This window comes from Tursiops truncatus, chromosome 8 (genome assembly GCF_011762595.2).
Source record: "Tursiops truncatus isolate mTurTru1 chromosome 8, mTurTru1.mat.Y, whole genome shotgun sequence".
In the NCBI taxonomy this organism is placed as follows: Eukaryota; Metazoa; Chordata; class Mammalia; order Artiodactyla; family Delphinidae; genus Tursiops; species Tursiops truncatus.
The window spans coordinates 17283977-17306484 of NC_047041.1; the positions used below are offsets into that span (position 1 = coordinate 17283977).

The window sequence follows — 22508 nt, forward strand, 5'->3', positions numbered from 1 at the left end:
CTTTTGTCACAGTATTCCTGGAAAAGAGTTTTCACACATCTAATCAATGTTTCCTTTCACAAAAGAGATTCTCATCCTATATGTAAATACCAGTTGGACTGTATTGACCAACAGTCAATACAGTTGAACTGCTTGACCGCGGTTCTTCAGCCTTAATGCTGAAAACCAATAGACCCAAAGGTAAAAACAGCTTGATGCTTATTCGTCTTTAAAGTTAAGGCTCGGGTCACCTTTGGTTTGGCATGGTATAAGAGCTCATTCTCTTGGAAGAGAAAAGCAGAAACAGCTCTTCTTACAAATGAAATAGCACAAGATTAAAGGATTTCATGGGGACAAGAGAATCTTGACATGGTCCTTTGCAATAACTTTTGTCCTGTTTTAAATCCTGAACTTTCCAATTTGTAAGGTGATGGTGGAATTATCAAAATCTATTCACTAGGTCGATTTTGTTAGCCTTAGATCCATCAAAACCTGGGTTTGGGAACTCTGAAGGCAAAATCTGGCCGTGCTCTTTCAGAGCTACCCCTTCTGAAAGGGATATTGCAAGACATGAGATTTGCAGAACTGGACCTTTGTGTAAGTTGGTGTGGCTGAACGCATTGTGGCAAGTCACCACTATAAGCATCAGTATTCTTGGCTGTCCCTCCTTCGTGTGCATTTTCGAGTTAAAGGTGAAATTCCATCTTTAACCCCCTTGTGGTTGTCTGAACAGTGATTAATGAACTAGATGTGATTCCTTGCAGACCTTTCAAAGGATGGATGAAGGATGGAATTTCAGCCTTGTGTTTTTTTTTTTTTTTTGAAACCAGGCCTTTTGCATCATACAGCTTTTAAAATCAATGTCCTTTTTTGAATGCTGAGAAAACAAAGGGAACTTCTCAAAAGTGTATGCAGCTTGACACAGTAGGCCTTAATTGGTGTCAAGGAGATGTTGGGATGAATGGGGAAATGCCCATTTAGCTGGTAAGACTGAAAAGTGGAGCCTTGTTATGAGCTCTCATCTCCACGTTTTTAAACTATAGCAAAACTGAAACATATTTGCAATATAGATCATAATGACTCCAAAGGAGCCATTATACTCTATTATGTAATTACATAATCAAAGCATGCATAGTAATCAGCTTTTGGAATTCAATGCTAATCAAACATACCTATAGTATGTGTTTAAGCCAAAATAGAGAACGTTAATTTGCCATTAGTCAACTAAACAAGAATGTGTATACAGAATATTCATGAATTGCTTAATGTTGTGTCAGATGATATTTTTTTGTTTTGTATTCAGGGGAAGTCAACAATTCTAATTGAAGAAAAAACCAGCACTGAGGGAAGATTACTCTTTAACTTGCCGTTCAAAAATTTGCCTCACCTTTTTACTGATTATAAAAGGAGATTAGATTAAATTCAATATTTTTTTTTCCTTCCATAAGCTCAAGTGATACAGCAGTAATTATATAACAGGAGATTCTTAGGAGATCCTGACCATCTCCATGCCATAGGATAAAGTGTTATGAATACTACACTTGAAACAAAGCTTTTAATAAATAAATAAACAAACAAACCTTGAGCATCTCTTGCTTTTGTAATTAGAAGCAAATCAATAAATGTTATTTAGAAATAACCAAGAATAGAAATACCTTGATGAGCCATCAGGAGATGGGGCCTCATACTTGCCATGTGATCTTACTTACATATCTCCTCCCTGGGCCTCACTGTCTTTATCTATAAAATGAGAGAGTTGATCTGGAGGTTCCTTTTAGTTCTGTTGGCCTTGGTTTCCACAAGGCTTCTATGAAAAAGAAGGTGACACAGAGGAAATGCTTTGGTCCGTGCGACGTACTCTTGCCCACTCAGTTATCTGTGGAGTTGGTTTATCTTATTTTAACTCTGAGCTTGTGAACTGTATGGTTCGCATTCATGCTTATTTTGACCATTGAGTAGACAGTCCTTGGAGCAGTCAACAAATTCCACTTTACTGTCTGGGATAGCAAAACATGGATGAGGATCAAAAAGGTTAAGAGTAGCTTTGTAAACAGCAGACAGATTGAATGCTTTTGATTTTAAATAAATATTCTAGTATTCACAAAGGTTGAAGGATTGTCTCTCTTCGAAATAAAGAATTGTATTTATGTTGAAGAGGGCTCACCCTTAACCTTAATCCACGGTTGATAGACCCATCGTTTTCTGTTTCGGTTTTTTTTTTTTTTTTTGGCCGCGCCTCGTGGCACGTGGGACCTCAGTTCCCCGACCAGGGATGGAATCTGCGTTCCCTGCGGTGGAAGCGTGGAGTCTTAACCACTGGACTGCCAGGGAAGTCCTGGACCCATCGTTTTCAACACAGGTTCTCACTGTCTTTTATTTGCACGTTGGATGACTGAAAATGTTACTGTAATATTTAAAGGGGTCTAAATTCTTTCATCAAAAGCTTTTGTGGCTTGAACTTCAAATAATTTATTTTCAAATTACTTTTACTGTAATTCTTATTAATTCAAATAGGTTTCTGATTTGATATAAAACTCTGTAAATGCAAGGAACAGTTTAATGAATTGAAAGATAGGATTGAGTCTTTTAAAGGAAGTGTACGAAATATGCTGACAATAATTGCTTAGATAGAAATCACATCTTAATGGCTTTGTTAATGATTTATAGTGAACGCTGTGTTTACGTTGACTTGGAGGAACATGTGCAGTTAGAAAGATTTCTCCCTCTGGGTTTCAGCAGAATCTTAATTTTTTTTTTCTTTTCCTGAAATGTACTCAGTTCTAAGGCTAGCTCTCAGAAACGTTAGCAGGAATTGCAGAGCCTCTGTTGGTGATGGTTGTATTTGGGTTGGGGTAAGGGGTTTTTCTTTCAAGTTGGGCACGTAACTGATATGGTTGTAAAAATGGGATCCAACAGAAATGAGAATGGGGGAAAAGCCATTTGAAGCTTTAAGACACAGGGCTCACATACCAATAAGAAATAAGTGTTTCAAAAACATGCAAGCTTTTTGCCTCTTTAGAAAGTCTCAACTTAGGTACCATTTGGAGGGGAAGAATTAATAACCCCAAAGCTTTAATTAGTGTAAAATTTCGATAACTCTGGTGGCTTTTTTAATGGCTGCGTTGATCATTGGCAGGATGATTTTTTTGTTGGTTTGGTTGGGTTTTTTTGGACAGCCTGTATTGTTGGTTGGACTTTTGCCTATTTAGACAACCTGACTATGCTGATTTCATGTTAGGTTCAGTCTTCCACACAGCAGAGGATTAAAAAGAAAGGTTCCCCTAAGACGATTTTGCAACTGAAAGAGTAGAACAGGGGACCTTATTTGCTCTTTCTCTGGTCAAGCTGTCTTCCCAGTAAAGAGTCATTGGTGCTCCTCGAGTCAGGAAGAGTTTACATAGTTGCCATAGTATAAACCGAATTCTGTTCCAACTGTGACTTGCCCTTTTATTATAGACTTGACTGGAGAGACTTCCCCGGTGTAAATGAAGTGCTTTATTTATTAACAGCCAGGCAGCGGGGGCCAGAGCCCTCGGTGCTGGCAAACGCTGGCCGTGCACTGGTAATAAAGGCATTCTCCAGGGGCAGTGTGCTGAGTGCTAAAAGAAGGAAGCAGTAGTAAACAAGGTGTTTTACATTCAGGACAGTTTCTCTCTCATCTTGAAGTGTGTAATTGTGTTCTGGATAAATTATGGAAATAAAAAAAATTCAGAAGTTGCTCATAGGGAAATCACCCTCTTTAAAAACAAGTAAAATTTCCAAGGCAGAGCCAGTAGATCCTTGGCAACAAATCTTGAGGTTGGCTGGTTAAAAAGTACAAACTGTATGGGCTGGAGAATCTGACGTAACTGGGTTCAAACACCAGCTCGGCCACTTAGTTGAATTCCATTAGGCAGCTTATTTCAATTTCTCCGTGTCTCAGGTTCTTAATCTTTAAAGTGGAGACATTGAAAACTCCAGGAGTTTGAGAAGGAAAAGCGTGCAAAGCCACTAACACAACGCCTAGCGTCGGAGCAACATACGTTCCCTTCTCCCAGTCCCGGTGCCTGAGAATGCTATTTCTCATTTCAGCTTCTTGCTCGAAGATTTGCCCCATCACCCCGGCCTTCAGGCAGTTCTCTTGTTGGTCAAATAGATTCCAACCCAGGCTTAGTGTTCTGTGTAATGCATTTACATAGTGTTTATAACAAAATGAGGTTTCAGGAAAGAATCCATGAGTTAAGTCAACTGATGATTGAATTAATGGGGGATTTCTGAGTCCACTGCATTCCCAAGCCCACTCCAGCCCTAACCAGCTCAGCTGAAATGGTCTTTACTGATCATCAAAATAAATTTTATCTTTTTTTTTTTTTTTTGCTTTAGGTAATATGCTTTTTCTTCCTTGTAATGAATGTCCTGGCAACTTCTAGAGTACTTTGGGAGACCTGCTTGCGAGAGAATGGGCCTCTCTAATGCCAGAGTTTTATTTTTAGAATTTGTGGGTCAGATAGGGAAGTTATAGGGAATACAGTTGCTGGTATAAATTAAAAGCCAGTTTGATTCCGTCTCTTAAACCTCACCCACATATACCAACTAGCAGTCAAAAATGTCTATACGTGTCAGACGTTGTTCCACCCTTAAAATAAATTACCTTGCTGATAACAGCCTTATTTAATGGCTACAGTATATTGTACCTACTTGATTTCTTTTGCCCAGAACGTGTGCTGTTTCTGCCCTGACGGTATATCTGCTAATTGAATTTTAGAAAATCGGAAGAGTTTTTTAAATGGATTATTTAAGAAAGGCACCAAAGTTACCTGTTTGTAGCCTTCTGCTACACATCAAATTGTGTTTTGTAACAACCTAATTGTCATGATATCTGTTTCAAGGGGAAATTTATCAAGTCACAGTGCACCCTTCTGTTTGGAAGAAATAGTTGCGGACGTGAGCAGAAATTATTTTTACATAAAGGCTTCAGGCGGTTAGGAGTACTGACATACATATCATATTTTCATCACTGTCATTCGCTTCCTTTGCCTCAACTAAATAGGTCATTATTATTCCATTGCAGCCATCTTATGATGCTCCAAGCATGGAGCTCTGTGTAATATAACTACTGTCCAGCTGACCCATATAATTTATTGGTGACTTTTACAGAGTGACATCCTTGGGCCACCACCATCAGTCAAGGCACTTTGATATCTTGCAACACTTATAATTTTTTAGCATTTGTATTGTAACCATGTTAACATAGCTACGTATTGTCCTTTTCTGAGACAGTGGATTTTAGGTTGGCCTTAGCAATTTCAAAAAATAATACAGTAGTGGTGATGATACCACCGTGGATTTGCAGAGCCTGTTATGTGCCAGAGCACAGCAAGGGCAAACATTTGCAGATGGCAAAAGTTTTACCTGAATGATTTACTCAGTAATGACACATTAAAGGGATCTGGTCTTATATTATTTAATTATAAGTAATAAATAAGAATGTTTAGACTTTTTAAGAAACGTACAAACAAAAAATCCCTCTGGCTCTGTTTTATTACTTTCCTTGCTTTAAATACAAAACCACAGTCAACTCCTCTGCTCCTGTCTCCTTTGCAAATGTTTTATAGCCTTAATATGAATATAGACAGAATATACTAGGGTTCTGAGTAAAGACTAAAATTAGAGTGGATGGTTATTTCCACAGTAACTATTCTATTAGAGCTTAATTGAATTGCACTTGGCTTTAAGTCCCAGCATCTGCAAGATGGTAGTCAGGATCTATAAGGCCAAAGGGATTAAGGCCTTTCACTGGGTAGCCTTTCCATGTGTTCCTTTTATAAGCTGAAGATTCTTATTTGTGTTGCTAATAAACTTCCTTTCGGTAGAAGAAATCTCCTCCACAATCCGGTAGACTGGTTTGATAGTCTAACCTCCTCAAGGCAAGTCCGATTTTTCGAGACAGAATAGCATTTGAATCATGCAGTTTAATGTTTCCTTACTAGGTTGGGTTACCCTGAGGAAATGGGGTATTGTCCTTTCTGTACAGACCTCCCCGCCAGGGCCAGCAAAACCACCTTGAAAAGCTTGCTCAATTGGCAGGAATTCCCTTTCCCTTGTTTTAGTCTCAGATCTGAGAATAAACTGCTCCCCCCAGCTTGGTTCTGAATTCTGTGTTTGTCACGGTGACCCACTGAGGGAAAAATAAGCATGACTTCGTCTCCTCTGATCACTCTTCCTCTCTGATATTATTCTCTAACACTCTTCAGCCCACTAAGCTTTCACTGCTGGATCAAGCTAGGGAAGATTTACCTTTACACTTGCTACAAGCCCTGTGGGCCTCGTTCTCACACCCAGGTTACTTCCCTGGATCAGAGGTCTCAAGGTTGGGTTTGCTTTTGCTCTGCTCCTCAAGCTTCAAGAATTTTTGTTTTATCTGTGCCTCTAATAATTTTTTCCTTATCCCTCTAGTTGCCTCTTTTCTAATCCTCTCCCGTAGGCTGGTCTATTTCTAGGTGGATTTGGCTTAAAGCCATCTTAGACGTCCCTTCTCACACTTCCCAACTGTATCCTGCCAAAAAAGGATCCTTCAGCAGAAATATGAGAGCAGGTGGAAATCCTCCATTTACTCAAATTGCGTCTCTATTTATGCGGTCTCATTTTTTTTTTTTAGAATAGTACTTATCTTTGACCTTTGTTTCTTAATGTGACAGGTTTTTTTTAGAGAGTGAATAAGCCACCCCGAGTTGATATATAATTACATAGAGAGCTCCTTGAGAGCAGGGACCGTGAGCTTTCATTCTTGTATCCACACTACTGGCAACACGTACAGTTGCTTAGTTGGGATTTGACATCTAGAGAAGTGATGGTGGTGATGATGATAGCAGCTACCATTTATTCAGTTTTACGAAAGGTAGCCACAGTGCTAAATGCTTTACACTGATTATCTTTCTTTTTTTTTCTTTAAATTTGTTTATTTATGTATTTATTTTTGGCTGCGTTGGGTCTTGGTTGCTGCACGCGAGCTTTCTCTAGTTGTGAGCGGGGGCTGCTCTTCGCTGCGGAGCACGGGCTCTAGAGCGCAGGCTCGGTAGTTGTGGCGCACGGGCTTAGTTGCTCTGCAGCATGTGGGATCTTTCCAGATCAGGGTTCGAACTCGTGTCCCCTTCATTGGCAGGTGGATTCTTAACCACTGTGCCACCAGGGAAGTCCCTGATTATCTTTCCTAATCCTCCCAACAGCTCTGTGAGATAGCTTTTAATTACTATCCCCACTTTACAGATGAGACATTGTCTCAGGGACTTTAAATAGTTTGCCTAAAATCTTACAGCTAAAAAGCAATGTCTCTTGTCCCCTCCCTGATTGACCATTGTACCTATTGCCTATATTATACTTTTTGTTCTGTAAGTGGGAATTAGGGATCAGTTTTCACCAATATTGCAGCTTCTTAGAGGCTAGGACAATGTCTTATACTACTAAATCCCCTGCTATGCCTGGTGCGGAATTGGACATTCAACAATTATTTCATCTTTTGCTTTTGAAGTCTCCTCTCCTCCTACCTGTGCTGTGGATCGTTTAGGACATTTATGAGGGGCCCTGGCTACTGTCACTTATCCTAGAAGTAACAAAGTAGAGCAGATCTGGAGATAATCCAGATATCAGTGGATCTGAAAGCCTAGACTTTTTGACATGTTCTGTAAGAGATTTTCTAAATGGCTGGAAGGGGGTGGTCTGTAGAAGGGGCGTGGTTCAGGACTGCCTGGAGCAGTCCTGAAACTACATGAAGATGTAGTTTCTGAGAACAGAGTAATAAAGTGAACTGTAAGGCTTCCCAGGATTTTACTGAGTTTCCAAAGGGTCATAGTCAGGTCCCCACCCCTACGCAATAAATAACGGAACTGCCTATACTTTGGGAATCTTGACATCCACTAACAAGGTGAGATTGTTTACTGAGCCCTCCCACCTACTTCTATTAAGTGACCCCTTGAGTTTTCTGTGAGGTGACCAAATAGCTCAAGGGCATTTGAGCTGAGGTTCAGTACAGTCATTCCTTGGTATCCATGGGGGATTGGTTCCAGGACCCCCACGGACACCAAAAACCTCAGGATCCTCAAGTCCTTTCTATAAAAGGTATACTTTAGGGCTTCCCTGGTGGCACAGTGGTTGAGAGTCCGCCTGCCGATGCAGGGGACACGGGTTTGTGCCCCGGTCCGGGAAGATCCCACATGCCGTGGAGCAGCTGGGCCCGTGAGCCATGGCCGCTGAGCCTGCGCGTCCGGAGCCTGTGTTCCGCAACAGGAGAGGCCACGACAGTGAGAGGCCCGAGTACCCCAAAAAAAAAAAAAAAAAAAAAAAAGAAATGTATACTTTAAGTCATCTCTAGATTACTTATAATACCCAATACAATGTAAATGTTATGTAAATAGTGGTAAAAACAATGTAAGCACTATGTAAATAGTTGCTGTCGTGCAAATTCAAGTTTTGCTTTGGGGAACATTCTGGAATTTTTTTTTTTTTTTTAGTATTTTCGATCTGTGGTTGGTTGAATCTGTGGATGCCGAACCCGCAGATAAGGAAGGCTGATGTATACATATTTCCCCTACTCCGTTTGTGGGAGCTGCTGTTCCTCATGACAGCCAATACTCTTACCTTTCCATACGTCTCCAGCGTACTACTTGGCTAGTAAAAACACTGGAGGCTGGAGCATGGACATCACAACTTCTGACAGCACGTTGATTCCAGGCTTAGTTGTATTTTGCCCCTAGATCTAGCTCAGCTTAATAGACTCGTTTTGTGGACTATTGGAGAGAGGTGTGTGAGCCTTACCAAATGTGGCTCCTCCTGTCTATTTTCTTTTCTGGCCGCACAGCTTGTGGGATGTTAGTTCCCCGACCAGGGCGTGAACCCACTCCCTTGGCAGTGAAAGCTCGGAGTCCTAACCACTGGACCTTCAGGGAATTCCCATCTTGTCTATTTTCTAATTCACTTCTTATTTCTTTCTAATTCACTTCTTGTTTCTCATTTTAATTGATCCTATTAACCAAATTTTAATTGATGGAATTTTTTTCTCCTTTTTCTAAAGGTGATGGACAGAATTTGTTTACGAAAGATGTGACAGTGATCGAGGGAGAAGTTGCAACCATCAGCTGCCAGGTCAACAAGAGTGACGACTCTGTTATCCAACTACTGAATCCCAACAGACAGACCATTTATTTCAGGGACTTCCGGCGTAAGTTTCCATCTCTATAGCATTAGATGGCAACTTTTTTTCCTACACGTTGTCTTGATAAAGAGATTGCCAAGGCCTCCTTTTTTTTCTTTTTTTCTTTTTTTTAATTTAATGTTAGATGCTTAAAGTCTAATCAGTTCTTCAGAGGAAAGAAGAGACATGCAATCATAATCTTCCTACTTAATAGAAACCTTGAATGGTCCTTTTTTAAAAGTAAGGCAGTCTTCCTTTGCAATAGGAATTGATTGTAGTAATTCAAGGTGAATTGCCGTTGAGTCCCAAATACTTAGCTGACACAAACAACTCAAATAGGGTAAAGCAAGGAAAATATAGTATTCTCAAAGGTAATCTGTTTGGTTTGAAGACTGAAGTTTCCTAGGCAATCTGTGCCTATAAAGACAAAACCAAATCTCCTGTCATCATAGCCTGTGGTAGATGGAGGTGCCCATGTGCTGAAATCCTTCCAAATATAAGATCACAAAAGTCAGTAATCGAAACTTAATTGTATATCATAGCAATGGTTCAAACGGGTGTCAGGGTTTGGCAAGAGCAAGAATCAGGTCTTTCGAAAAATTGCGATTTGAGAGCATTGGTGCCTAACCAAAGTAGGTGTCAGGCATGTCGCCTCCTGCCCACTTGTCCCCATTCTCCCCAACACCTCAGAACATTCATGACCTGTGGAGAGTGTTATGAACATAAGGAACATTAAGAGGACTATGGAGGGTAGAAGGAGAGAAGCCAGCTTCTCATTGTTAGAATGAATTTTTGTCATTAGTATATACTGATCTAGCCTTTGCCAAATTAATATAAGGATTTTAAAAGTGAATATTAGACATCAATAAAAAGCCCGCATACATTACTTTTGGGATGACTCTGACTTCCTACTTTATGCCTAATCAGTTTCATCCCCGTGGAGCTGAATACAGTTAGAAAATGGGGTCAGGTCTTAAGGCCCCTGTAGGCCCCAGGCCATGGACTTTTGGCAGTGCCACCTCAAACCACATGAAACAGAAAGATGCATCAGAGTTAAATTGGATTGTTTTGCTATAAAGTTTTTTTTTTTTTGATGATTTTCATTTTGCTTTTGCAATTACTAATAATGCTTTTTTAAAATTTTCTCTCATAATATTAGAACCTCTATTTCTTTTAAGGCCTCAGATTCTTAGAGACAATTTAAAAGCCTGTAGGTTCTACTCCCTGAAATTTCAGTGCCAAAGGGGGCTCATTGCCTGCCCTTTCCTCCTGTTCTCATTCTGCCTGTCTCCGATAGACGATCCGAAACAATTTATGAATAAGTGCTCAAAACTGACAGCAAGGGATATGCGTGTGTACACAGACACACACACCCATGTGTGTGAGTTTCCTTTTTGGTCAGGGATATATATATATGTGTCTACAAACAGTTATTGCAGAAGCCCTAACTAGGAACTCAAGAAGCACAAAGAAGTACCCACCAGGTGCAGAAAGACTTAATCCGTGTGTCTGCTCTGTAGCTGCCTTTCTAGTCACCTGCCTTTTGCCTCCCCTCGGGAAGGCAAATAGACTGTCGTCTTTCCCACAACGCTAACTCTGTGTTTTGTTTTCCAGCTTTGAAGGACAGCAGGTTCCAGCTGCTGAATTTTTCAAGCAGTGAACTCAAAGTGTCGTTGACAAATGTCTCAATTTCTGACGAAGGAAGATATTTTTGCCAGCTCTACACTGACCCCCCTCAGGAAAGTTACACCACGATCACAGTCCTGGGTAAGCAATGCACCAGGGCTTGTCCTGGGAAACGAGGGGGTGGTACTTACTGCCAGATGGCTTCCAGCAGCTAGGAAAAGGTTAACGGTAAATTTTACTGTTTTAGGAAGACTCAGCGCCCATCTTGCTGAATTTTAAAAATAGCCTATTTTACCAAACACTCTAAGGAATGGCAATCAGCAGGCTCTCTAGATTTCCCCTGCTCTTGGGTTTCAACCCTCAAGCTTCAGAAGCAAAGATCAAGAGAATTTAGAGCCCTCAAATGAATCACTCGCCACATGTAATGTCGTTGCTTCTACCTCCCAGGACTTTTTTTTCCCCCCTTCTGTGCAGTAGAGGGGGAAACAGGCTACCACATCTGCACCCTGTGGCAGAGCTCTGATATGAAAGCCACTTAATGATTTTTCCTTCTGAGTTACATCTCGTTTAATATTGTTGATCTCCTTTTCTTCGGCTTGACTTATTGCCTCATTTATTGCTCCCACTCAAGATTATGCTGTAAAAATCATACCCCATGAACACATACTTTGCCACAAATTGCAACCATTAGATGTAAAAGAATGAAGAGCTTCTAGGGAGAGAAGGCTGATAATAAGCGAGCACCGTGGATCGGCTGCTGAGTACACCTCTACCTCTAGCGGGTTAAGTGTCTTCACGAATGATGGCTAGCTTGCGACTTTCAGCAGAATCCCGGTAGCCAGGTTTCCATGTGTGTGTTTTGATAGAGTCAGCAGATACTCCTGCGGTGAAGGTGGCCTGAACTAGTCACCTTTTAGACAAACATATACTACAGTGCCTAACACCAGCCAATTTGGATTTTTGAAACTGAGTTTTCAAGGACCTACACTATAGCATGAGGCAAGATCTCTGATTTATACCTTCGGAAAGATGATGAATCAAAGCCTATCTGAGGCGGCAGACTGCAGCTTTTCAGTGTAACGATATGAAGATTAAAGGGGAAAGATAAATATGAAGGCTGTTTTTGCTTAGTGTGTGAACATATATGTATTCATGGGTGTATGTATTGATCTGCTGCCTCATTACTTTATTTAAACACAGCTGTAATAGGGAACATTTTTTTAATTCATTAAACTAAAAACATATCCCTAATGCTGACATATATGTTATTGATAAGAGGAACACTGATTTTAGACAGTCAGGTTTCATGTCTGGCCATGTTGCTTCTGCTGTGGTCTGTGTTTGGTGATGTGTACGTGTTTATCTCTAATTGCGCCTTTGATCCCTATTAGATCTGCAGAAATAGTAAGTGTGGAAGGTTTGGCTAGGATGAACGTTTTGGAATTTGGCAGATGTACCGAAAGTTTTCTGGAGAGGTCTTTGAAACACTGTTTGCTTGTTGGAGTAAGTCATCAGCTGCATAAACTTCAAATAGGCCATCTTCCCATTGACCCACCATTGTTTATGGTGTGTCCACAAAAGTGACGGCAATTAGATGGAATATACTTAACAGCATTTTGCATTTTCAGAATGTTTCGCTGCATATACCTTTAAGTATGGATGTCTTTATTTCAAAGAAAGAGATGATAATAATAGAGGTTAGTCGTCTTGCCCAGCTTACAAAGCACATGGTGAGAATCAAGAATCTTAGACTTCGAAGCAGACCTTACTCTTCTGCCTCAGAACCTCTGGGTCTTCTAGTCTAGGTTGTTTTCAACAAAATCCTGAAGGCTGCTGTTTCAAGATTTTCTCCCTGAAGGTGCACATCTTTTGTTTGCAGGAGTGTATCTGGTCTTTGACAAGCAGTTACTGCCTGTCAGTTTTCAGTGTTTGGTACATTTGTTCTCAGACTCGCTAGACTGGGCCAGTTGGACGGAATACACCCAGCACTAGGCTTTTGAGAAGCATTATGCCTGTAATTCTTTTGGAGGTCTGATTATTCTAGAAATAATAGGTTCCTTGCTTGTATTGTATAGAAACATTAACTTAAATATACTTGAAAGTAATGCTGGTAAATGCTCTTTTTGCAGATATTATGCATTCATTTAATATTCCTTCCACTGAATTTATTCTGGGATTCCTTGACGGAGTCAAATTATTGTTATCGGCACTTGAGTCTTTCATATTCCAAAATCTGACAGTTTCCACTGATACTCATATATTCAAAGCTTCCTCCTAAGGTTTAGAGTTTTCAGGTATCATAATGAATGAAGAATGATCTATTAGCATCATCTTCGTTTCTATCTGTGGTTCTCTGAAAAGGACCCCATATGTACTTACACAGCTGTCAAACTTCCTGATCGGATGAAGATGCTCATTTTAGTGCATGCATCTTTATTAGTTGTTTGAAGCATTCAGCAAAAATTTCAGCATAATTATAAGACATAGAGATGGGTATTTGTTAGTTACTATTCGGTTTATTATCTTATCCATGTAAAAACCGAAAACTCCCCTGTGATATTTTGCATGCCTTTGGATGCCTTTTAGGATATTCATTCACTTCTCCCACTTGTGATGAGTTTGTTTCTTTCTCCAGATCCTACTACTGTTCATGAAAGGAGATGAGTGAGAGAGAGAATATGCTGCTTTAACGTTAGTATAGTTACTGATAATAGTAGCTAATATTATTACAGTCCTGTCCTTCTAAGATTAGTGTTCACTCAAGATTCCAGGAGCAGGAGAACCTAATTATTTTAAAGGGTCTTAGAGTGAGATTCCACATACCGACCAGCTTTAAGTCTCCTCTTTTGTTGTAATTAACGTGACTCATCATGATATTGCTGATTTTTTTAATGTTGTAGGCGTAATGTTTATAATTAGCACTCTTATAGATGTGAAGTTAGCTAAGAACGTCAACATTTCTTTGCTATTTTCTAGTATTTCCCTCTACGTGACTTTTATTCAAGTTTCCATCTCTAGGCACCTCCTTAGATATATCTTTGGTTGTTTTCATTAATGGCTGCAGGCAGTTTTCACTAAATATGTCTGTTTAGTGGACCATGTATAAGTGTATTCTCTGGTTAGTAGCAGTTCTAGTTCATTTTTTTCTTATAAATGGATTTTGATACCTTACTAACTGCTTTCGTATTTGAGTAGACATTATGAAGTTAAAGGGAAAAACGGGAGAATGAATAGACCAAAATAAACTTTAAGATTTTCTTGTCCTACCCCCCCTTTTTTCAGAAAGATAGACTTAAATCACTTCATCTATATTTTCTAAAGCTTTCTTGCTTTCAAAAAAAATCTGAGAGAAGTTAACTTTATAACTGATATCAGTGAACCATTATGACTCACATTTTATTTTATATTTGTAAACCAAACAGCTCCTACTACATTTGACTCTTTCTTCTTCTAAACTTCGTAAAGATCAGTAATACTGGTCACAGTCTTGAGAAAACTGTTTATGGACTTGGAAAAAGTCATTCAGCCATTTCTCAGGATGTTCTTCTCAACAATAAACAAGTCCTTTATTTTTCTACACTGGTCATATTTTCCACCACTTTTGAAGTTTTCCACATGTCTACCTTGGCTGTCAAGTTACAGGTGATGTCAGCTCTCCAGGAGGAGCTAGCATTAGTACAGGAATCACTGGGAAGGATTAGGGAAGTGTAGATTATATCTGCTGCAGTAGAGGAGGTATTAACATGGATAAAACCAAGCAACAGGTAATCTAGATAAGGACCTATTTGCTGCCATTCACACTCTCAACCCCCAAACAAAATCTAAGAGACATTGGTAAATTTTCCTCTGGCCTAATTTATACGTACCACTTGCCATTTCCTTACTTTTTTTTTTTTTTTTTTTTTTTGCGGTATGCGGGCCTCTCACTGTTGTGGCCTCTCCCGTTGTGGAGCACAGGCTCCGGACGCGCAGGCTCACTGGCCATGGCTCACAGGCCCAGCCACTCCGCGGCATGTGGGGTCCTCCCGGACCGGGGCACGAACCCGTGTCCCCCGCATCAACAGGCGGACTCTCAACCACTGTGCCACCAGGGAAGCCCCACCATTTCCTTACTTTGAAATAGCAGACATTATTGATAATGTGACAAGAACACGCCATCATCCTTATGACCTTCTCCATCTGATGGAGAGAATTAAGTACTTCCTCTACTAAGAAGTACCACTGAAGGTGAATTGCTAGTGGAGGTTAGAAGAAACCTGTGAGGAGGAGAGAGAGCTCTCCAGTATCTTCAGACTCAACACGAGAAAGGAGAGGATGAAGGAAAGATACCCAGGAACACACAGAAAACTAATATCTGACAAAGACTATGTTTGAACCTTAATGCTGTCAAGACCTGACAATTGATATTTGCTGGAACCTTTTAACAGCTCCTGGATCTATTCCCATCAGGAGGATTCCCAGGTTACCACAGAATGACCATCAAAGTGTTTCTCCCAGAGTTATCCATGCATACTGAAATCTGCTCTATCCCATCCTGTAGTATTTTCCAAGGAAGAGAGCCTTGTGTATTACACATTACCTTTAGCTATTTGCCCTCTTTTTCTCATCTGAAGAGAACCCTTCTGTGAGTATCCCGTCTCCATTTAAGTTTGCTTAAATTGAGTAGTATCCCATCAATTACATTACTCAATTACATTTTTCTCATTGAAAATCATTGCACATGTCAATATCAGAAATTATTTTCATCACTCCATTTTTATTTCTGCCTGGACCTTGAAAAGAATTAATACTGTTTGACTTTCAGCCCTACATTTGTTGGGAGGACATTCCTAGCTCTTTTACTCCTTAGTTATTCCCTTTTTATCTAAGCCTCTTCTTCTGTTCCCCATAGCTCACCAAGATCTTATTTTCTTTAGGCTTGGACAGTCTTTTCCTCTGACATTTGCTCTAACAAAAGCATTTTTTTCAATATTCCTATTATACGGCACACAGAATTTAGTAGTATTTGTTGGGCGTAAACATCTAGTCTCTCTGTGTACCCCATATCAGCTATCTAGGTACGTGTAATGAAAATCTTTAACCTACCTGATTGTCATCTAGGAAGGATAAACTGCGTTGAGGAAATAGCTAGCCAAATCATCCCATTTACTTTTATACCTGCCTTTCTGTCTCTTAAAATGTTGGCAGATGTGCAACTCCAAATTGGATGTTAGACTATCTCTCTTTATGCTTATTTTTTCTTAAAATGTAAACTAGGGTAGTTCTTTGCCATATTTAACTACTCATTGGGGCCACATCACTTTAGCAACACGTCCAGTTGAGCAACTGTGTTAGTTTCCTGTGATACAGGGAACAAAGAAGAGACGTGATTTTGCTCCAATAGTTACACTCCCCCTACCAACTATCTTGCTGAGAAACATACACAATAAATCATTTTCCTTTTCCTTTTCCATAATTCTCTATAGAAATTTTCAACTGCTTCAATTCAGTGTAAAAGTCTTCCTGTGGGTAGAATTTTCACATTGGACTAGAACAGTTGGAAATCTCAAATACATGGTTTAATCCCATAATTTATTGAAGCAGTATCAGAGATTTATTATTCAACTTGATCATCAGGATGGCATGTTTATACATATTTAATTTCTTGTTTCTCTTCTGAGTTGAGAAACTTATTAATCATAAGTCTTAGAACCATCTTTGCTTATTCATGGTGGTCAGGACATATATTTTTAGATTCAGTCTGCTGAATTCAGTATTCTTATTGATTTTTATTTCAAGAAGCTCAGTCTTGACATAAGGTTGCACTTATATGGTTTCATTGTCAACTCAGTTTCCGAAAAGATAACATGCTTTCTTTATCAGCCACCGTCATTACTCTTTATTTGATATTCAGCATTTTAGCCCCCAAATATTTTATTCTAATCATTTTATTACATATATGTTTAATATGCTTAGACAAGAGTGGTTTTAATTCTGAGGTGGAAATCTAACCTACACTCAATAGTCTTTTCCACCTTTGGTTTCTAAAATTTGCAGCTTTAGATTTCAGAATATAGAAAATCATTACAAATTAACTGGCATTTCCTACGTTACTACATCTTCATAGCTAAAGGATTTTATTACTACGCCATCCATCAGAGGTCAAGATCATCTTCTAGATCTCTATAAATAATTTGAATTGAATGGAAGTGGCTCTGAGGCACAGTTTTTCTGTGTATATTTATGGGGAGTGATTCTTTTACGGGACTCCATGTTTTTGATCTTTGCTGGTTGACTTTGGAATCTTTCATATGAAGATTGAAATCCAAGGGTTGAGTTTAAGGACAAATATTCCTCTCAGAGACTTCCAGGTAAGGAGGATAATGTCAATAGTGTTTACTCCTCTTGCTTTTATGTCTGCTTTCTGGTCAATTTTCTAATGACCGATTGATAGCAAATCTAGTATCTATATTTTTATAACTTGGTCACTGATAACTTAGGAGTGGAAGACTGGTCATTTTATCAGATAACTTTAGGACGAATTCTGAAGTAAGGGATTTTACGTAACTCGCTTTATTTGATAATGACTTTGTCTTTCTTCTGTTTCCTCCAGTGGCAGTTTGTTTTAAATTCCCATCAGGAATGTCTATTGTTATCTCCTTTTTTTGAGAGCAATGGTCCTAGTTTCTAATGAATAGAAGAATATGCCCAGAAATAGATTCTGTGTTTAAAAAGCACACATGTTTAATTTGTAGTCCCACCACGTAATCTGATGATCGATATCCAGAAAGACACTGCGGTGGAAGGTGAGGAGATTGAAGTCAACTGCACTGCCATGGCCAGCAAACCAGCCACGACCATCAGGTGGTTCAAAGGGAACAAGGAGCTCAAAGGTAAGATGCGAATTGCCTGGTACTGAGGAAGCCAGTCAACACTCGATCCCAGCAGGAGTACATCTTTGTGGACGTTAAAGACAAATGCAAAACACACCCCTGAACAAAAATGCTCATTTATATTGGGTTGGCCAAAAAGTCCGTTCTGTTATAAGCAAAAATGAAAGACACATTTTTCATTTTCACCAAGAACTTTATCAAACAATGTATTTCTTAACCGAACGATCTTTTTGGCCAACCTAACATATGGTTTGCAATCAGTAAGTGTGTCTGAGCCCAAAGCATAACGGCATTTTACTGTTCTAATTCATATCCTCATTCTGTCGTTTAAGGGTTCATGGTGATATGTGCTGCTAGATGTTTACTCAGAGGCTCAGAGAGAACCAGACCTGTAAACTAGAACTCGCTAGACCAGTTAGAATCACTGAGGTATCCCCTGAGCTCAGGCTGGCCATGTCTGTACCCTTAGTTCTCCTTGCTTTTACCCTGTGACCCAGGGTGGGTCAGGACCCCAGATTCTTGTGTTACACCTTGAAAAAAAACGTATAGCAGTCTTGGCCATGGTGAATACCAAGTCATTCTAACCTCGATTGGACTATTGGTTGTTTTGACAATGGGCTTTCCTGCAAGGGTGCTTGTGCTAAGCAGCTGAGAATCTATCTTCATAGTGAACTTGCAGGCACCACCCTTCCTGAGAAATCTGTGATTCAGTTGCCCATGTCAGCAGCCTATTCTTCTGCAACGTTTCTGACTTTGTGCTGGCAGCACAGGCAACTTTTTTAACCCTGCTCCTATTGTCTCTCCCTCAGTACCGGGCCATCCAGATTTGATTCCTGGATCCTCGGACATCTGCCCTCTTAGCCGCTGCATCGGCTGAAGGATACAGCCTAGCCCCTATTTTTGACTCTCTTTTTGCCAGTTATCCTAAGTTCCTCATGCATGTCTGCATTCCGATTCCTTTCTTTGCAAAAGGTTGCCTTGCAAGTAGTACCCAGGACAGAGGACTCAGGGCCTGAACTCCTCTGATCATTTGACAGAAATGCTTGCTGTGTGCCTCAATTTCCTCTAAAATGGGGATATTAATATTTACATACCTTGTGTGATTCTTATGAAGATGAAATGAGTGAATATTTGTAAAGCATGGGGCTAGTGTTTGGGCCAAGGTAAGTGCTCTGTATGTGCTTGTTAAATAAATAAATAGTTCCAGGAAGAAAAGAAAGTCCTTTTAGAAAGAGGATATAAAAATCTATATCTAGAAACAGAAAAATCTATATATAATGGCCTAAGTTTCAAAAAGCTTGCTCTGTTTTAATCTCCTATTTCCTAGGTATGGCTTTGGAAGGAAGGAATTTCTCATTTCCCCTCTGCTTTTCTGTCTAAGTGAATTGAGCCATTAAATGTGTACCAATAAGTACAAAACATTAAAAGAAAGTTAATGGTGCGTCATGTCCCAGGGAGTGCTGAGTTCAGGAAAGGGGCCTCCTTGGCCTATTCATCCCATCCGGAAGCCTCCTCCCCCCCTTTTCTGGGTGTTCTTGGACGTGGCTCCCTTCTGGCCTGAAGCCTATATCTTACTTTGCTCTACCCACTGCCACTGCATTTTTTTGTGTTCTTCCAAAAGTCTCAGAGTTTAAACATTTCAATTACAATTTCATTTAATTGTCGTTGCTTTCCCTGTTAATTGCTGACGGGGGTGGGCAAAGGGGGTTGTTTATATCTTTACTCCTGATTGAAATTACTTAAGGGATTTGGATGACGTCCTGGAATTTTTAAACCGCATTACAGCCTAGTAGATGTGTTAAGTTCAGGTGGTTGTAGGGGGAAAAAACACTTCTCTTTTCTTCCTCTCTAGGGCCTTGAGCAGTCAACTGTCAAAATGGGTCAACTTTCAGCTGCTTTTTTTGTGGGAAAATTTAAGACAGAAGAAACATATATTTAAATAAAAATAGTAAATAGTATGTAGAGTTGATTATCTTAAATACTATCCTGCAAGGCTGAAAAGTAGGGAATTATCCTTTTATCAGTTATCTACCCCCAGATTACCCTTATCTGGAGTGACTTCCATTATGTTTATTAAAATAGTAACGTTGGGGCAGAGGGAGGGAGGGGAGGATATTTAAGAAAGGAGTGAGACTCACTCAGCTCTGCTTTCTTGGTATGTCCCCCCAGGCAAATCGGAGGTGGAGGAGTGGTCAGACATGTACACCGTGACTAGTCAGCTGATGCTGAAGGTGCACAAGGAGGATGACGGGGTCCCGGTGATCTGTCAGGTGGAGCACCCTGCCGTCACTGGAAACTTGCAGACCCAGCGGTATCTAGAAGTACAGTGTGAGTACCTGTCTTAGTCCTTTCTGGCTGCTGTGCGAACTACTACAGGCTGGTGGCTTATGAACAACAGATATCTACTGCTCACGGTTCTGGAGGCTGGGAAGTCCAAGGTCAGGGTACCAGCATGGTCAAGTTCCAGTGAGGTCCCTCTTCCTGGTTCATGGCTGGCGCCTTCTCACGGTGTCCTTACATGGTGGAAGGGGCTAGAGAGCTCTTTGCAGCCTCTTTTATAAGGGCACTAATCCCAGTCATGAGGGTTTCACGAACCTCCTGACCTAATCACCTTCCAAAGGCCCCACCTCCTAACGCCATCACATTGGGGATCAGCATTTCAACGTATAAGTTTTTGCGGGGGCGGGGGGGGACACAAACACTCAAACCATAGCATTACCCAAGTATTTTATCCTGAGGGTATAGAGTAGCAGTTCTTTAAAAACACTTCAGAAGCCACTTATTGAATACATATGTTTTTATATAGTTTAGGTAGAATTTTCATCTTGTTGTCTTGGTAGAAAAATAATCAAAGGATTATTCTACTGAAACACTGCCATATTATAGAGTGCCAATGAGGATTTTGAAAATACTACATTTAACCCAAATGTAAAACTTGAAAATGATTCCATCTGCTCTAGTGCATGACTTAATTAATTAAATTTAGTGAATATTGACTGTAATCATTTCTATGCCAACTTCAAAATCTAGGGTAATTCCAGCCGCCCCCCGCCCCCAGCTTTATTAACCCCATCATAAGTGCTGAATTTTTTTATAGAAGGGATTTTATTCCCACTGAACATCAGCATCTTGTTTTAGATTGCAAGTTCTCTTCTATTTTAGCTTAAATTATAGCGATGAGTTTAAAAGTGGAACTCTTTGGGATGAGTGCCGCGGTCTTGATGGCTTCATCAGTAAAAGCTGGATCGTGGTGAGTGAGGTTTCTCCTCACTGTGCCCTATGGACTAAAGATGCTCTCCTCATCTTCTCCTCTGGGCTCTCCTACTTGTGGAAAAAATGTCTGTTTTCTGCACAAAATTATCCTTGCACCAAAGTTGTGGCTGAATAGCCAGCTTCTCACTTTTTATCAAAAGACTTCTGTAACTTGGTCTCTGCAAAATTCCAGGTGGCCTTTGGGTGTGCCTAGTGAAAATGTTACTAGAGTTTGTTTGGATGTCAATGATTGGGCATCAGATAAAGGAAAAGCATTACTCTCTATGAATTATTCTATTAATTTTCTAGGGCTGCCATAACAGATTACCACAAATTTAATGGCTTAATAAACAACAGACATTTATTCTCTCACAGTTCTAGGGGACAGAAGTCTGAAATCAAGGTGTCGGCAGGGCCAAATTCCCTCCAAAGGCCCTAGGGAGAGGATCCTTCCTTGCCTTTTCTGGCTTCTGGTGGCTCCAGGTGTTCCTTGGCTTGTGGCCACATCACTCCACTCTCTGTCTCCATCTTGACCTGGCCTTCTTCTCTTCTCTGTGTGTCTCTTATAAGGACACTTGTCATTGGACTTAGGGCCCACCCGGGTAACCCAGAATGGTCTCAATTCAATATCCTTAACTTAATTACATCTGCAAAGAATCCTTTTCCAAATAAGGCCACAGTCACAGGTTCCAGAGGTTAGGAATTAGGTATGTATTTGGTGGTGGCAGGGGTGGGCACCATGAATCCCCCTATGATTTGTATCACCTGCTTAGGTTGCCTGAGCAAAACAGGGGATGGAGAAAGTTATAAAAAGTTGCTTCTACAAAGCCATCCCATTCCACTTTGTGAGCTTGGCTCAATTTAACATTACATAATGCCAGTTTTTCTTGTTAATTCATTTCATCTACTTCATTATGTAGCTTCATTATGGGCATCATGCTTATAATTTTCATATCACTAAAACTATTGTGGTGTAATGTCCCTATAATGGGAAAACAGAAAAGATCAGATATTATCTAAGTTGGCAGATAGTAGATTTCTTGTGACTTTGTTAATATGTAATTCATTTAAACAAACTTAATATCCATTAACTTTCCTTGTAGGGGCCCATTAGCTTTAATAATACATTAGCTCCTTTGTGAGACCTGAGTAGCTGTTCACCCAGTTCCCACCCCTAAACTCTTAGTTTCCCAGAGTATCTTCTAAATAGAATATAGCCCCACCCACCTACAAAATTACACTCATTCCCAAATGCAAAATATTTCAAGCACTACACCTCCTACCCCTTGGAAGACTTGCCAATGATCTTTATAAAGCCTTTTCTTTTGAAGATTCAAGTGAGATTTGTCCTTCTAAGAAAAGGAATAAAGCTGTGTATCTGAATCCATTTGACTTCAGTCTTACAAAGTACTGCTGGCCCTTAACTGCAGGAAAGTGACTTTAATGCCTTCCCCAAACTGAAGACACATCCCTGGGTCATTTTTAACTTTAACATGGCACCTTTTTATGGGAGACTCTGTTCTTTTACCCAGCGTAAGCCACACAAACATTTTATCCTTTGATATTCCATTTCTTGGAATGTATGTAGGAAAAATATCTTTTTGCATAAAAGA

At 40.0% G+C, this 22508-nt stretch overlaps 1 protein-coding gene across 3 annotated transcripts in view; it reads left to right on the forward strand.

The window, feature by feature from the left end:
• CADM1 (cell adhesion molecule 1) overlaps positions 1-22508 on the forward strand; it is a 335390-nt gene that overhangs the window by 258762 nt on the left and 54120 nt on the right. For all 3 annotated transcript variants that reach the window (XM_073808164.1, XM_019941855.3, XM_019941856.3), the window contains exons 2-5: positions 9026-9172; positions 10760-10912; positions 17506-17643; positions 19813-19971. In XM_073808164.1, the coding sequence (XP_073664265.1) occupies positions 9026-9172; positions 10760-10912; positions 17506-17643; positions 19813-19971 (597 nt within the window). The remainder of the gene's footprint in view (positions 1-9025; positions 9173-10759; positions 10913-17505; positions 17644-19812; positions 19972-22508) is intronic.